Source organism: Boleophthalmus pectinirostris, unplaced genomic scaffold, assembly GCF_026225935.1.
Source record: "Boleophthalmus pectinirostris isolate CB_2022bp ecotype Guang Dong unplaced genomic scaffold, ASM2622593v1 HiC_scaffold_10, whole genome shotgun sequence".
Lineage (NCBI taxonomy): Eukaryota > Metazoa > Chordata > Actinopteri > Gobiiformes > Gobiidae > Boleophthalmus > Boleophthalmus pectinirostris.
The window spans coordinates 35795862-35813009 of record NW_026570971.1 but is presented as its reverse complement, the minus strand read 5'-3'; the positions used below and the strand labels follow the sequence as shown (position 1 = coordinate 35813009).

General features: G+C 37.9%; 1 protein-coding gene across 1 annotated transcript; it reads right to left on the bottom strand.

Moving 5' to 3' along the window:
- Positions 1-1460: 1460 nt before the first annotated feature.
- On the bottom strand, positions 1461-13913 carry afg1la (AFG1 like ATPase a). Its single transcript, XM_020920542.2, has 13 exons — positions 13787-13913; positions 11266-11459; positions 8316-8367; positions 7730-7831; positions 6353-6483; positions 6155-6254; positions 5795-5853; positions 5638-5720; positions 5460-5530; positions 4459-4559; positions 4140-4280; positions 3209-3319; positions 1461-2754 (listed from the first exon to the last, which is right to left on the bottom strand). The coding sequence occupies exons 1-13, from the start codon at positions 13905-13907 to the stop codon at positions 2623-2625; spliced, it is 1398 nt and encodes a 465-aa protein (XP_020776201.2). The 5' UTR covers positions 13908-13913; the 3' UTR covers positions 1461-2622.
- Positions 13914-17148: the final 3235 nt, after the last annotated feature.

Below are 17148 nucleotides of genomic sequence, written 5' to 3'. Positions count from 1 at the left end.
GACATAGTCCCTGAGGACAGTGTGTCCTGGGTCTTTCCCGGAGCCTCCTCCCTTTGGGACATGCCCAGAACACCTTCTGAGGGAGACGTCCAGGAGGCATCAGAACAGATGTCCTCCCTTCAGCTGCTCCTCTCGATGTGGAGGAGCAGCAGCTCTACTCCAAGCTCCTCCCATGTGACTGAGCTCCTCACTCTATCTCTAAGAGAGCACCTAGACACCCTGCAGAGGAAACTCATTTCAACCGCTTGTATCTGTGATGTCATCCTTTCTGTCATTACCCAGAGCTCATGAACTTGTCAGTAATTGGAGAATGAACTTCAACATAAAAAGGTCTATTCCCCGAGCTACAAGAACTCTGAAGAAACAGGACGGACAAACAGGCGGATGAAGGGAAGAAGGGCATATAGAATAATAGACTGATGGATAGACAGAACAATTTGCAGATAGAAAGACAGATCAAAGGAAATAACAGATAGCTAGAATGATAAATAGAACAATGGACAGAGCCATTGATAGATAAAATGACAGATAGAATAGACAGAACAATATATATGGTAAATAGATAGAACCATAGATCAATGGAAAGAACAGATAGAAATATAGAATGACAGAATGACGATAGAATGATTCAAAGAACGATAGAACGATAGATAAAATGATAGAACAATAGAAGGATAGAACTATAAATAAATAGAAGGATAGATCAATGGAAAGAACAGATAGAAGGACAGAACAATGGATAGAATGATACAACAAATACAACGATACAAAAAGACTGACAGAACAATTGGTAGAACAATAGAACAATGGATAGAACGACAGATAGATAGATTGATAGAACAACAGAACAATAGGTAGTAAAGGAGAAATTCATTTGTCAACTGGACAAACGTTAATTATGTGCCTGAATGATTCTGTTAATATATCCCCTCACTCAGTCCAGAAGAACAGGCCCAGCTAATAAACCGAAACTGTAAACAAGTGTGCGGGTGTGTTAGTTTCAGAGTAGTTTCAGTGTAGTTAGCTCCTCCTTCATGTATTCATGTATTCATCCTAAATAAACGTTTGTCCAGTTGACAAAGTCAATTGTTCGACAACTGACTGATTCTGCACAGAACGATGGATTGATAAAATGATAGATCAATGATAGAACAAAAGATAGATAGAACAATATATACATAGAACAGTATAGAACAATAGATCAATGGAAAAAACAAATACAAACAAAAAAACATACAAAAGAATGATAGAATGATCGATTGAAAAAACGACTAAATGATAGACAAAATGACAGAACAATGTATAGAACGGTAGATAAAATGATGGATAGAACAATGGATAGAATGATAGAAAGAACGATAGAGCAATAGAATGATACATAGGATAGAACAATAGCTAGAAGAATAGAAAGCGAGACAGAATGATAAATAAAACTTAACTCATAACTAAACAGTAAGAAATGGGCGATTATTAGACACATTTATGAGTATTTTGTCTTTAAGTTTTAAGAGATTTCGTACAGTTTTTATATTAAATTGACACATTTAAAAAGCACCTTCCTTTTTATCATCACAAACAAACAGCAGCTCATGTTTCCCATTTCAATCCTCTGTAATTACATTTTCATACAGTCAATATTTTAAAACAGTTCTTAGAAAGTTCATAATTGCACCATGTCCTTAAAATTCAACTTTACATCTCCCATATGCTTTACAGTTATATCTGTTATTATACATTTCTGCCCCACTTCAAAACAGGATCTACATTAGTTACAAGGAGTTGAATTTAGAATATCAATCTTGATTTGAGTATTTAGGACTATTTAATGGTCCTATATGACACAAAATGGACTCTTGTGAGTTTTATAATGTTGTTTCCTCTCAAAAACAGACCTGGAGTTGTGCTTTGTTTCATTCACACATTATTATTAGTCTGTTTACATCTCCAAAGCTCAAAAAGCTCTGTTCCACCTTGTGATGTCAGGAAGATGTAGTAGTTTTCAAATTAACAGCTCAAAACAAAACAATAAATCTAGCGTTATAGTTTTATCTTCAAAAAGTCAGTTCATCTTGTAAATTAAGTAAAAAACAACTCAAATTAGGATTAATATTTTGAATTTTAAAGGTGCGCTTGTCTCCATGGTGACGTTATTCTGTGCCAACAAAATCTTAAAGTGTGGCTTTCAACTCTCCACAGAGACAAGTTACAGGTCAGATCTGTGGAGAATATATTTTTGAGCAGGAAAAACAAAGAAAATAACAGAATACGTACAATATATATTCATGTACGCAATGCTGTACTGTGGAACATTTAAGCAAAGATGTCAGACCCCCACCAGAAAAGTTCCAGAGTGTATCTTTAACTTCTTGTAGCTAATAGATATGTTTTTTCTGTGCGTCTTAAATATGTCATATAAAGTGCATTTTGAAATCCAAGGTGTTAAAATTCTAATAATAAATAGTTCTGTACAGTTTTTGCTTTGAGTCCCGTTGACTTCATTTCATTGAGGAGTGGTGTTTTTGGCTTGTTTATAAGGAAGCACCTGGGTTTGGAGCAGATTTACACTTGAATATTGTTAAAAAATGCAGTCTGTAGTGATAAAACACTGAGCTGGTCCAAATGTCATTGTCTTAAACTGCGGTCTCCTTCGATCCAGTATTCCTCCGTCTGCATCTCCGTGAGTCGAGAAACCGTCCTCTGAAACGCAAACATCTCCTCCTCTCCGCTGAAGATGGACAGACTGCTGGCTTCATCCTGGAGAAGAGAAAAATATAAATGAATATTAGTGTACTCTTCTGTATAAAGCTCTGTTACTTTAATCTGAGTTTTGTTTTAACACAATCTGACTATAAAGAACTGTAAGTGTTTGTCATTTTGTATGTTTATTGTGCTTTCAGACAATCTAAAATCTTATCAGGCAGTGTTTGTTAGTGTTGTGTCTCCATGGTAACTGCTGAACATTCCACCATAGACACACATGCAGAGCCCCTGCTAGCATGATAACATTGTATCAATGTGGATTCTACAATGTTGAGATGTCACATGAACATGACCGATAGTTTGGAATGAAGTGGACTTAAAACGTGCTCCACTCTGAAATGCAGAAGCTGAACAGGCCAGACGTGAGTTTGTCAGTTCATAACGTGACAGCAAAAGACAAACTGTGTTGGAAATAAGTCAGGAGATTTCATTTAAGTGGAGTTCTGACCCTCTTAAGTCCCAAATCGTCCATCAGAATGTGGCTCTCGTCGTGGCTGTGGTCCCCGTTATGAACAAAGATCTCCTCCAGTGGATAATCGGCCAAAATCACAACTCGAACCTGGAACAAGACACAAACCAGGTGTTTTCACTGATGATTGTAAATTTTTAATTTCTGAAACAAATGATTAAAATTCAAGGTTTGTGTGGGGCCTAAATGAGGACTAAAACAGGTCTTAAGAAATTACAGAACCTATACATTACTAAAACAAAAATCTACAAATTAGTAAAAATGATTTGATTTGTTTTCACCTGTTTAGATGTATTTTGTTTACAGCCTTGATTTTTTTTACTACTGAAGGAAATATCCAAGCTTTCTGTTTATTTCTAATGATAGAGAAGATGCTGAACTTTGTGACGTTTTTGTTTCAGGCCCAGTTATTACAGAGATATAAACCATAAACCAGGACAACAAATCTGCATCTGACAGTTACAGCAAACTCCACCTGAGACTCTAACCTATCTCCAGCTCAGCTTTTCAGTTTTTTAACTTGTTTTTTTATTGTTTCACATTATAATAAAATATAACAAAACAAAAGAACAAACATACAGAACAAAGGTCAGATGTCATTCAACTAAACTGTCCAGTTTTCCCCACAAACTTTACATTTTGCATGTTGCAGCGTTATAATATATATAACTCTTTCCATAAGTTCTAGTAAGAAGTTCTTCAAAAATGAAAATTTTTTTGTATGACCCAAGTATAAAAGTAAACCTGTTTTTGGCAATTCGTACTCAAATATTTTCCTACAGTTTCATGTTAAGCTATATTCGACAATGTTGTGACGTCACATGAATCAAGAGTTTCTGCTGAATATGTTTAAAAAGTCAGTGCCATAATATAGAAGTGTATACAGGACTTCCTGATGGAGCAGCTGTACCTTGTGGTCGTAGAGAGCGTCCACCAGAGTGATGAGGCGCCGGGCCTGAGTCTTTTTGTTTAATGTTAACAAAGGAATGTGACGAATGAAGACTGTGTCAAACAGACGGGACATCTCCAGGTAATCACTGGCTCCCAAAGGCTGGAAACAACACCGACAGTTTAGTGAAGACAGTGAAGGCGACACTCACCAGAGCACAGGGCACCGCAGGTCAAAGCATGGCAGCCGCACGCGACATAGTGATATGAACATTTTGAAACTGTTTCAGAGTAACTTCCCTGACTCTGCTGCGTTAGACCCCAGTGTGTCAGATACTCACCCTGTCACACAGCTCCTCAAAGGTGCAGTCTGCGATGGTCCCACAGGCTTTGTCCAGATGCACTTTTCTGTTGTGCACGTTCAGGATTCTCGGTCGAGTTACTGAAAAATAATATTATACATTAAAATGACTACGAAACGTTTATTTCAGGGTCCTCATACTTCTTGTCTCCATGGAGATGTTATTCCCGTGCCTGGAATGTTCAATAATATGACAACATATCTATATTTACGTATATAAGCAGTTCCACTAAGTTTGAGGTCAGATCTGTGGAGAGGCAAACCAACCCAATGTAAAAACTCAAGTTTTTCAAAGAAATGTTTAACAAAAACACATGTACTTAAATACATGCAAGATATGTTTAAAGACATACTGAGGAACATTCAAGGCAAATCTTAATCCTCCATTGAGACAAGCAAGTGGCATTAGCCTCGCACAACAGGCTGGATTCTCTGACATTTGTGACACAAATTCACAAGAATCCATCTTGGAGTGCACCCGCTGTATGGTTAACCCGGGAGGATGGACCAATCACGTCACAGCACTGAGGTTTGGGCAGAGCTGAAGGTGAAGCGCCCAAACAAACCAAAACAAACATGGCGACGCCTACAGACAAACTTCAGCCTGTTTTAGCGTCAGAACAGACTATTTAGTTTGTGAAGAAAGCGCAGAGGGAAAAGCTGTGTGCAATTGTGGACAGGGGAAATGTCTGAGTTTTTCTTTCAACTGGATTTAGTTTGTTTTCTTGATCCGCTGTTGAGACACTTTGACCAGTCAGAATCAAATAACTGCCATGATGTTCCATGTTTTGTGATCTCTTTCAGTGAGAGCCAGAGACAGTTCCAGATCGATAATGTGTAGACCTCAGATCAGAGTGACACACAGATCAGTCTGGCGTGAGCCAGGTTAAAGTGGCCCCACATCAGGAAAGTTACATAATATGTGTTTATTTAAAAGTGCAACGTCAAATACAGTGACTTAAACCCACTGAAGTGCCTTACTGTCGTTCTGTTTAAAGGCGAGCTCGTCAAACATCTTGTCTAGAGTCGCTTCTGCGTCAGGTTCACTGGAGCTGTGAATGAGACAGAAATAATAAATCAGCTCAAACGTTATGGTATAGTATGATTTTTATTTGTAGACAGTCCAGTGTTACAGGAATGTTATAAATGATTTTCTTACAGGAAGTAGAGTTTGCCTGCTGACGGCCGGTTTCTTTTTCTGTAGTCGATCCCAGAGTCTAACCGAAGAGTTTGGCAATATTTCTGCAAAAGAAAATGTATGACTCAGAAAAGCAGCTCAAAATCACGGTCACATAATACAAGAAGAGAGATTGTACCTGTAAAACACCAATGAAAGGCACAAAGTTGACCCTCTGAAGGCCGTTTTTATACAAATCTACAAGAAACACAAAAATATATGATGTAGCCAAGGCCTTATACACAAGGTCAAAACTCTACTGACGCAAAAGCCACCTGTGTATACACGTGTCTCAACAAGTGACAATAAGAACTATAACTGAGTAATGCAGAAATAAAAGGTACATTTTTACTTTATTACCTATTTAATCAGGAAAGTCCCACTGATGTCTGGAATCTCTATTGTACATTATAGACACTATTACTACCACATTGTACATGTTTTGAGTGGTTCTGTAAAGGAAACCTACTTCACTCAGAAAACACCACCCGATACAGACCTTCTGGGGGGCGATTTGAAGTTGCCACGACGACCACACCGTGAAGGAAAAGGTTTTCAAAAAGCTGCTTCAGGATCATGGCGTCTGCGATGTCCGTCACCTGGAATACAAGGAGAGTGTTTGTGTAAGAACAGTGTACTAGGTAATAGCAGTAACAGTGATAACAGGTGAGTTTGTTGTAATATAAGAAAGACAAACCTGAAACTCATCGAAGCAGAGCAGACAGGCCTCCTCACTGATCTCCTCGGCCACTGGAGCGATGGGGTCATACGATTTGGCCATTTTTCCTGCTTTTCTTTTGGGCATGCTCTGTTTTAACCTGTGGATCCCTGCACACAAACAAACAATATTATTCACACAACTTAACAAACAAGACCTGTTTTTCTTTTTTCTTCACAATATTAATATTTGTCATTAAGAACAAATGAGCAATGTAGTATGACACAATTTTACTTTGGATAAGTTATCATGGGTCTGTTTTCCGACTTATACTCTGGTGCGAGTCTTTTTAGTCTTTTCTGCGGAGCACTGCAACTGTCGGTAATGTTTAGAGTGAGCGAGAAACTTGTGATTGACTGAGAGAACAGTTGCAAGCACACTGGAAGCACCGAAGTTGCGCGGAGTTGCTCAGAAGTGACACAGGGGATGAAGAATTTAATGGATGCAATGGATTTAGTGATTTGGAGTGAGATGGTGAGTTTGGTAAACTTATGTTCTGTTGTTTATGCTATAATTATCTGAATAACTGTTCATATGTTACGTTAACATATTAACGGCTATTCAGTCTGTTGTTCTCTGTTCTATTATTATTACTATAACTTGCCTTTCAAGATGAAATGTCGGTTCCTGGTCCCTGATGGTATAAAATAAATTTCCCTCAAAAAGTGCGACTTATAGTCCAGTGTGACTTGAACATGGCATTGAACTTTTCTATCTTCATAGAGACCAATCCAGATCAAGTTACAGGTCACAATGTCTGTTTTTCTAGGTATTTTTGAGCTATAAAATCACCTGAAATTGAATAAATGTAAAGTAGAGCTGTTTAATGTCACACTGTAGAACATTCCAGGCAGAACAATGACCTATCCATAGAAACAGCAGCAGATGACGGACTTTCCACCAAAAAGTTACGCAATACACCTTTCAGCGTTGTAGATCAAAGAATTTACTTCACTTGTGTCTGTATGTATCTTGAAACTCTAAAGGGCATTCTGGGTGCTTTACATGAAGGAACCACTGACTCAAAGTGCCTTGCTAGTCAAGGGGGATTGAACTACAAACCAACAAATTAGGGAGTAAGCAGCAGGATTCATTGCATTCAAATCAAAAGAGCGAAATTTGTGAATGCAATCAGCAAATCACAAAGGCTGCATTAAAAAGCGGCTCACTCTGTAGAAACATTCAGAAACGCATGTCATTCTTCGATTTGTTTTTCACTTCATATTTCTTTTTGTCTTCTGAACGCATTTGAAATGTGAATGTTTGAACAGAATCGTACTGTAAATCATAAATAAAAATACAATCACCATGTTTGTCAGAAAAATCACAGAAACACAACACAAAACAGGAACTCACTTTTATGGACATCCAGCATGAACCCGTGAAAATGGACCCTCTTTTTCTTCTCCGTCTCCACATAAGAATAAAACATGTCCATCACCATAGTTTTCCCAGTGCCTAAAAAAAATACACAAAATCATTAAAGGTCCTATATTACACGAAATGGACCCTTGTGAGCTTTAATTCATTTTAAAATGTTGTGTCCTCCTCAAAAACAGATCTGGAGTTGTGTTTTGTTTGAGTAACTCTTTATTATTAGTCTGTTTACAGCTACAAAGCTCAGAATGATCTATTCCACCTTGTGATGTCATGAAGTTCGCAGCTACATTTGAACTTTAGTTCAGTAGAGATTGGTAATTCCAGGTCTGAAATAATCCAATTATTCTAGTGAAGGTGTGTGGAGTTTAAGCCTAAATGTGAAGGTTTGTGTGTTTAACATGTGAATGAAACAAAACACAACTTCAGGTCTATTTGTGATGAGGAAACGACATTAGAACAGATAAAAAATAGCATAATATGGGTATTTTAACTTAAATGAATAATAAATACAGTTGTAGTTGAATACGTTGCTTTTACTACTGCAATTACTACAGTAACTCACCCACATCGCCGTAGATGTAGTAACCTTTAGGAGGCTTTGGTTTGGTGAAAAACTGAAACATAACAAAACAACAAACATCACACAATTGTCTAGACTAAACTCATTGGTAAAATTACTTGTATACACTTTAATTATGTTGCAGTGGGAGCACGAAAGATGTACACTGTGATAGTACAAAAAAGTCATCAGCACTGAGACACTGTTGTCAGTAAGCACTATACTCGAGTAATGCGCTCTATGGACAGTTATAACTTGAAAATAAATACATTGTAAATACTCCAGGTTTTGGATCTGTGAACTTGTTTATTATTAAAACATTGTAAATATTGGGTTTCCTCCCTCAGTGAAAGTCATTCACTCACTCTACTCTTCAGTCTGCTTTTAATACACAGTACTCCAACCTGTAGCTCAGGTGCTAACAGGAGCTCTCCACCTCCTTCCAAGCAGCTCACCAAGGCATTTATGAATTAAACATATTGTGCTGAATATATCACGGCACAGTGGCTGAGTGGTTAGCACTCATGCCTCACCCAAGAAGCTTTCAAGGTTTGGTCGCCCGGGCCTTTCTGTGTGGAGTTTGCATGTTTGTCCTCGTGTCTGGAAGGGGTTTCCTCAGGGCGCTCCGGTTTCCTCCATCAACCCAAAACATGCTACAGGTCTTCAGGAAGAACAGTTGATAGTCAAGGTCAGATAAATACAATTAATCAATGAACCTGCCCAGGGACTACAGGTGGAAATTTGCTCTGGTGTTACAACCTGGTACAAACATCTCTCCTGTTAAGGTTCATGTCAAAATTGTGCACTGGCCCTGTCTCAAATAAACAAACAAATCAAATTTGATGAATGAAATACCCGTTACCATTGTAAATGTGTCATTTTGAAGCTTAACTTAGAGCACTAATAAATGGATAGTGGTTTGTGTTTTATAGCCATCTAACTGTTCCACATCAAAGGCATTCTGTGGGTCTTATATTCTTTTTTTTTTTTGACAAATAAAACTAGTAGCTCTGTGGCATGTGTGTTTTGTAAAGGTAGATTCCCAGAGGAAAAAGGTTGAAGACCGATGATCTAAAGCAACCTCCAGTCTCCTCTCTCCTGAGCCGTACTTAGTCCTTCAGGTCTACTAGTCCATAGTAGAGCCCGACCGATATATCGGTTGGCCGATATTATCGGCTGACATGGGCAACTTTGTGCATATCGGCTATCGGCCGATATGCTTGCTGATAGGGGCCGATATTTCACGTGGGCATGTTATACCTCGTTATAAAGCTTAGACTCTCTACATTCTGTTCATTTAATCCAATTTACAGACAGATAAATGTCCTAATATGTGGCTCCACATCAGTATTTATCTACGGAGTCATTTGTGTGTGTGTGTCCGTACTGTCCCTGAACACACCACAGAGTCGCGTCACTCACGTGTGTTTGTTTACATCTGCAGACACAGATCCAAACACTGAGATTATATTCTTTTTACGGACAATCGGTTTGAGTCTGGATTAAAAGGACATTTATTAGTGCAGACTTGTGATGTGAGGAGGAGCCTGTGTGAGCGGTGAGTGTTGGAAATATGTCGACTCTGAAGCTAGTTTTTGTCATTTGTTATGGGTTAGCTGCTGTAGCTCCCGCACATAAACAGACTGTTTTCTATTGGTCTGTTCTAAATTGGCTACAATGGCCGTATATTTGCTACTGGACCTGCACTGATATGTAAATGAGCTGTGAACAGACGTGTGAATTATGACATTTGCGCATATAATTAATTACCGCTAATAGCGCTACTTTCTTTACTAGTTATGGGTCCGTCGCGAACGAAATGACTCTTAGAACCGGCTCTTTGAAGGGAACGACGGGAGCCTGATCCTTATTGGGAGTCGTGTTTTCTCTTTCTCTCACTTTTTTTCTCTTCACGCCGCGTGATTCGTTGTTTGACAGCGGCAGCGGCTAAAAACGAAACTTTGAGAAATGTGCGTGTACGTAGGATAAAAAAAAATAAAAATAAAAAAACCGAGCATATTTGACTGTAGTTTAGCATAAAATAAATAAGTCCCGGTTTAGTCCTTTTTCAGTCCTGCTTTAGACCTGGTTCAGTCCTGATTCAGTCCTGCTTTAGACGTGCTTTAGTCCTGCTTGCAACAAGACAATCTGAAGAGCCACTTGGGAGCCAAAAGAACCAGCAGCTTTTAGTGAGCCGAGCCAAAAGAGCCGGTTCTCTAAAAAGAACTGGAATACCCATCACTAGTGTCTAGAATGTGATGCAAAAATGCCATTAAGCCAATTTACTGTCTGTAAATATGATGTAAAGAGGCAGAATAACAATAAATGTTGCCTAAATAAACCCAATTTAAAATCCACCAGAGCCAAACCTAAGTTTTTTAAACAATTCAACATTTACAGTGAATTTTTACATCACTTAATATATTGGCGATTATATCGGCTATCGGCAGCGCCAACTCCCATTATATCGGTTTCATATCGGCCACAGCAAAATCCATATCGGTCGGGCTCTAGTCCATAGTTCATTGTATTACATTATTACCCTGGGTTATTACTTTACGTTACATTATTACATTGTAAAGAATTAGTACTGGCTCCTTTGTACTTAGACAGTACACAGTGGGGCTTATTACTATTCTATGCATCTTATTTGCTTAACATAGAAAAGGGTACATTTTTATTTTATTGCCTATTTAACCAGGAAAGTCCCACTGAGCTCTGGAAACTCATTTTTACTCACATTACTGATTTACATTTTTGTATCTATAAATAATGCCAAGTGAGGAGTACATTTTTAAATGGTTTCAAATGAACTAGCTCTGTTTTTCTCGTTTGTAAACATCTGGTACAGCGCTTTTAAAGATACAAAACCATTGGCTCCTTCCTCATCCAAATGATGGACATCAGCAAAAACAACTTAAACAGATAGCTTTTGGTCAATAAAAAGCTGCACCTTGGAGAATAGAGATGTAGGCGTGTTGCTGTAGCCTCTGAGTTTCTTATGGAGCTGGTCCAGGGTCTGTAACACCGCCCTCTGGTGTTCATCCTCCCGCAACGTCCCGTCTCTGATCAGACCGCTGTAGTGATCCAGAGGCCCGTTAAACCTGGGGCTCTCCTCCGGTGCACTCTCTGCTTTCACTGTGTAGCCTGAGGAATACAAAGGTCAATAAATATGAAGCCATGAAGGTATAACTGCAGTGTTTTTCAACTTTTTTTGAGTCACGGCACTCAAACACATCAGAGATCTTCTACACTCAGTATCTTTAAAAAAAGCCCTGAACACTCACCTGTCCAATAACTGCATCTCCTGTTTATCTGCTTCTTACATTTGTGTTTGTGTCTGTCCTGATCTGTGTGACGCATCCTTGCACTATACAAGTGTTATGTATTATTATATTTTTGGTTGAAAAGATTCCGCTGGAAACAAATACTAAAAAATACCATAAAATACAGCTTTTAGAAAAACCATATAGCCTTATCCAGCAAATATTACCCATGCCACTGTGGTTTACATTTGTCAGTGGTTTACTTGCTTTTTGGATCAGAAGTTTATTATATATATATATATATATATATATATATATATATATATATATATATATATATATATATATATATACATATACATACACTTCTGATCCAAAAAACATTCAATTAAATCCATGATGTTTGAATCTGTTGACTCAAATGTGTTTTTGTTTTTTTCAAAGCACACCTGGAAATACCTCAATGATCAAGGCATAATGATTGATTTAATAAAATATAAATCTGCTCTGATAATGTATAAAGCAAGGAATAACTTACTACCAAGCAACATTTTACATTAAAAATAAATAAACTACATATATTCAAAGCGAGACAAGGGGGTTATGGACTAAGAGATGAGTTCAACTTTAAAAAAGTAAAAGTAACAACAATAGTTGTTCAAATGAGTTTGGCTGTAAGTGGAGAACATTTATGGAATGGACTTGGAGAGATGTATAAAAAATGTGCAAATATGAATCTTTTGGAGAAAAAAACTTAGAGACATGCCACCAGGAAAGCAGATGTTAATGAAATATTATTTAAAACTTATAAGTGATAATACATTGTAAACAATAATAATTTTGATGAAAAACACTCACTTCCTGTTTACACCCAATAATTGTGCCACCAATCCCTATGAACCTGGTTGTACCCTTCATCTTTTTTTCCCTTCGTCTTTTCACATTGTCTATTACATTTTAAGTACAATTTCAAAACTGTTCTCCTCTAGTGTTATTATTGCCCTTCTTCCAACCTGCAGCTCTTGAATACTTCATGTTTGAATAATACTTTAAAATAGTGAATTTGTAGACAATCCTTTAAAACTCCCTTTAAACTGTTCCACAGTTTAACCAAGCACACTGAAACACAAAAACATTTTCTTGTTGTTGTTGTTCTGGGTTGATTGAACATGAAAGTATCACTCAGACTATACACCCCTCGTCTGGAACTAAACATATTTTAAAGATTAGGTGCTAACAAGTTTTGACTTGATTTGCTTTGCTTGAAACTGAACCAGATCATATAGTTTTAACAGTTTTGATGTAGAAAAAGTGTATTTGTGTGACCCATGTATCCTACTATGTGAATAATTCTTACAGCATTTTTTTGAAGAATATTGATGGCTTTAATGTAGACTTATAATAGTAAATATGGAACAACTAATGCAGAGTACAATATATGGAGGGCTGGTTAATCTAGCACCAGTTTTGCTTGGTATAGAATAAAAATGCTTCTTGGCAGCTTATTTTGCACGTGATCAACATCAGATTTTCAATTTAATTTGTTATCAATGCTTACACTCAAAAACTTCATTTCACTGACACTATTAATTCATACATCGTCAGTTTTAATGTCCATGTTAGTATCTGTTTTATAACCAAATATCATTCATTTTGTCCTTTTTAGGTTTAATGGTTATTTGTAAACGTCAAACTTCAATTTTGACATTTCTATTTTGACATGATTGAGTACTCGAGCCAGATTTTTAGTAAAAACATTTGGATCCTCTGCAAACAAAATGAGCTTTAATGAATCTGAGCCTCTACACAGGTCATTAATGTATAAAACTGACATGGAATATGACAATAGAATTAGTACTCATATAGTAGGCTACAAATAAATAAACGTTTTGGCTTTTTTGACTTTAGAAAAACATTTAAAATATGAGAAAGTTTTGAGAAAGTGACCAGACAAGACCAAAGGTTAGAGACATGTGATCTGTCAGCTGTTTGCTAAGGGAAAATCTGAGAAAAATACATGTTCTGCTAAAACTGGACGGGAAATGAACTAAAACGTGTCATTTGTTTCACTAGAATCTTAAACAATGTTAAATAAATGTTTTTACATAAAGAGAGGTCGACTACAGCTACATCCCACTTCGCTTTGGACATCATTTAACAGCTTTAAAACGGCTTAAAGCAACAGAAACGAACTAAAAACGGCCTCACCTCGTCGGCACTGCTCTGTCCCGGATCGAAGAAGCTTTTGGTGCGAATATTTCTCTGTTAAAAGCCTTAAACACGTGAAAGTTGAGGGTGACTTCGACCCCAGAGGTAAGCACGCCGCCATCTTGGTTTCAACTGACGTCATCGGAACTTTATTGAAACAGAGAAACAAACAGATACAGTTTGTGTTGAGCCGCTAGAGGGAGACATTTGATTTTATTATAATGTTCTCAGTTTATAATTTGCTTATAACACGAGATTGCCATGTTCAAAATAGCCACTAAAAACAAGAAGAAGCACTGAAGCATTGCCCCAAACCACACTGTTATCTGTTTTTTCCACCTTTAGTTCACCTTTAGTCTCACATGGAGGCTGTAAAACAATATTAGGGAGTGCACAATTATTCAGGTAGTTCCCAATTAACAGCATTGATTGTATTTATTTGCAATTTTCAATGGCGATGTGTGTTTAAATGTTGTTTTGTTGTTGTATTGAAACGGTACATTGCTTTGCCGGTATAAATCATCTCTGAACCGCATTACTAGAGAGAGACATTTGATTTTATTATCAGGTTCTGAAGTTATAAATTGCTTTTAACACATTACTACCTCATATTTTTGTCTAGAAACATTTTCTAGAGTCTTTTTAAGATTTTGAACTATTTAATTCCTCTAATCCAGTAATTTGTATTCTTATGATATTCTATGCTATAATATTATCTTATAATTTGAAAATAATTGTTTTAAAGATGCATTATGTAACTTTTCTGGTACATAGTGCTGACTGGGGACAGCCTGCTTCATGGTCTGTTTTTCTCTATAGAGATATTATTATTTTGTCCTGAATGTTCCACCATTTGGCAGTAAGTTGTAAACTCTATTGACTATCTTCACCACAAAGACAAGTGAGTGAGACCACCAGACTGAGGCAAGTGCCAAGTCAGATCTAGGGATAGGCGGCCCAGCGTACAGCGTAAGAATACATGTTTGTCAAGGTATTTCTTTAGCTACAAAACCTATTGTGATATAGGCCTACAAATTTCATGCCATATCGCGGAACATCCAAGAAGCAATATGGATTGAAGTGGTAAATGGGAGATCTACAAGAAAAGATTAATTGTGCATCTTTATAATATGAGGATTGTTTATGTTATTCTTCCTCAGAGTCACGTGATGTTTCTGTGACATGTCACTCAGTTGATTTAAACAGGTTTTGGCGCTGTCTTCCTACCGGTGGAGGCAGGACGACAGCGCCACCTGCAGTCTGACTTCCTCAGAGACCATCAGCAAGGATGAGGGGGCTTTTTGACTCGCACACACCTGGAATAGTGTCTTGAGGAAGTCTCTTGGTCTCTTAGTCTGAAAAAAAGAACCTAATAACATAAATTATTAGAAGACCAATTAAGCCTCATTGATTGATTGATTGAGACTAATTGTTATTTTAATACAGATAGAACATACAGTGTAGTAAAAATTTCCTGTGTATTTTTATTTTAGTTTTCTGCAAGGCATATGTTTACAAATTAATTTTCTATAATTTTTTTTATTAATTTATTTATATCATTTTTTTTATTATTTTATTTTATCAACTATGAAAATAAAAATGACTCCACGGCGTTTCTGCTTCACTCCAGCCAGTTTTGTGCTTGTTTGTCCGGCTTCGGTTTCTAATTTTATCCCGGTAGAGCAGCAGCGGCGGCGGCACAGACAAAACACGGCCCCGTTCATCGTTCCGAGCAGCTTACAGGCTTGTTGCCATGACAACAGCGGAGCCCTCCTCTTCTCTGCCTCTGTCTCCGTCCAGAAAAAAGCACCGCACACACGACGCACACACGCCGCTGTTTGCGCTAATACACACCGCTCCCTTACCGCACACACGCCGCCCTCCGTACGCCTCGAGCAGTTACAGCACGCCGCGCACACACCGCTGACTGTCTGCGCTAGCCACACACACGCGCGTTCGTAGCCGCGGTTTGCCTTGACATTTCTACACCTGGAGGCTGCGAAATAAAGCGGAAATCCCGGGCAGCAGACGCGGCAGACGCGGCAGAGGCGGCAGCGGCAGGGATATCGCTCCGGTTCGTGTTTATTTTGGATGGTGAGTACGTAGCGCCGCTTTGACGCGACCCTACCGCTACCTACCGCCTGTCTACAGCGTTAGCTTACAGCGCGCATACAATAATATCTTATGCACGCTTCCTCTTGCATTTTTAACATCTGGACGGCTGCTAAATAAATCAAAAATCACGAGGAAACACAGGTAGGGCGTTTTTTTTGTATTTATTTAAGACGGTCCGTGCATTAAAAGCGAATATTATTAATTGTGCACGTTTTATTTTTGGTTTATTTTGTCTACAGTGCTGTGTATTGTGATGTTAGCATGCAGTAGCAGCGGTTTCATGTTTTTTTGCACCGGGTAGCTCCGCACGCTTAACTCATCTGGCTCGTTTCGTGAAAGATCATGTGCAAAAAATGGCTATAAATCTGTAATTGCAGAAGTAATTCGTGTACAGTGTAGCTATGGTGAAGTCTAGCCCCCCTCCTCCCTTCGCTTTGCTGCCACACACACTGCTGAATGCATTAGGTTAATGAGGAGTCTGCAGCCTGCATGATTACAACATATGAAGAGAGATTGCCATGTCCAAAATAGACACTAAAAACTAGATTGCATTGCCTGAAACCGCATCGTAAGCTGTTTTTGCACCTTTGCTTCACCTTTACTCTTGCACGGAGGCTTTAAAACAATACGAGGGTGTGCATAATTATTCAGGTAGTCACCACTTAATTGCATTGATTGTATTTATTCGCTGTTTTCAATGACAGTGCGTGTTTTCAGTGTTGTTGTGTTGTTGTAGTGAAACTGTAGGTGGCTTTGCTGCTATAAATTGCTTCTGAACCGCATTGCACTATATCATACTGCAGTCTATTTTACTGTCAGCTGCTGCCAAGCCATTGTTTCCCATAGTTTGAACCAAGCATCTCTCTTTATACTCACTGTAATATGATCATGGATTTTTTATGTAGTGTAGAATTTGACACGAGGCATGCAGTCATTTGATCGTGTGTGTGTTCTGACTATTCTAAGATCAGATTCACTATAACCTGGATTGAACCTATTACAATTTGTATTTTGTGATAAATAAATAATATTTTAGATAGTTACATGAAGAACCATGTTAGTGTAATGTTTGGAAATGAATACATTTTAAGTTTGTATTATTTTTACTCAGTGAAGCACTCTGTGAATATTGATCTCTCAATATTTTATTGTATGTATTTAAAACAAGGACAGTGAACAGAAAACAGTCATCTCAGAGAGAAAAGACACTCTGTGCCAGATTTAGCTGCAAGCTCCTTTCCATCTGC

Coding starts and splice junctions, on each gene's coding strand:
- afg1la (XM_020920542.2), bottom strand. CDS start 13,907: ATGGCGGCGTGCTTACCTCTGGGGTCGAAGTCACCCTCAACTTTCACG. Junction 5,531..5,637: donor GCAGGCAAACTCTACTTCCT/GTAAGAAAATCA, acceptor TCTCATTCACAG/CTCCAGTGAACCTGACGCAG. Junction 3,320..4,139: donor ACGCTCTCTACGACCACAAG/GTACAGCTGCTC, acceptor GTCTTGTTCCAG/GTTCGAGTTGTGATTTTGGC.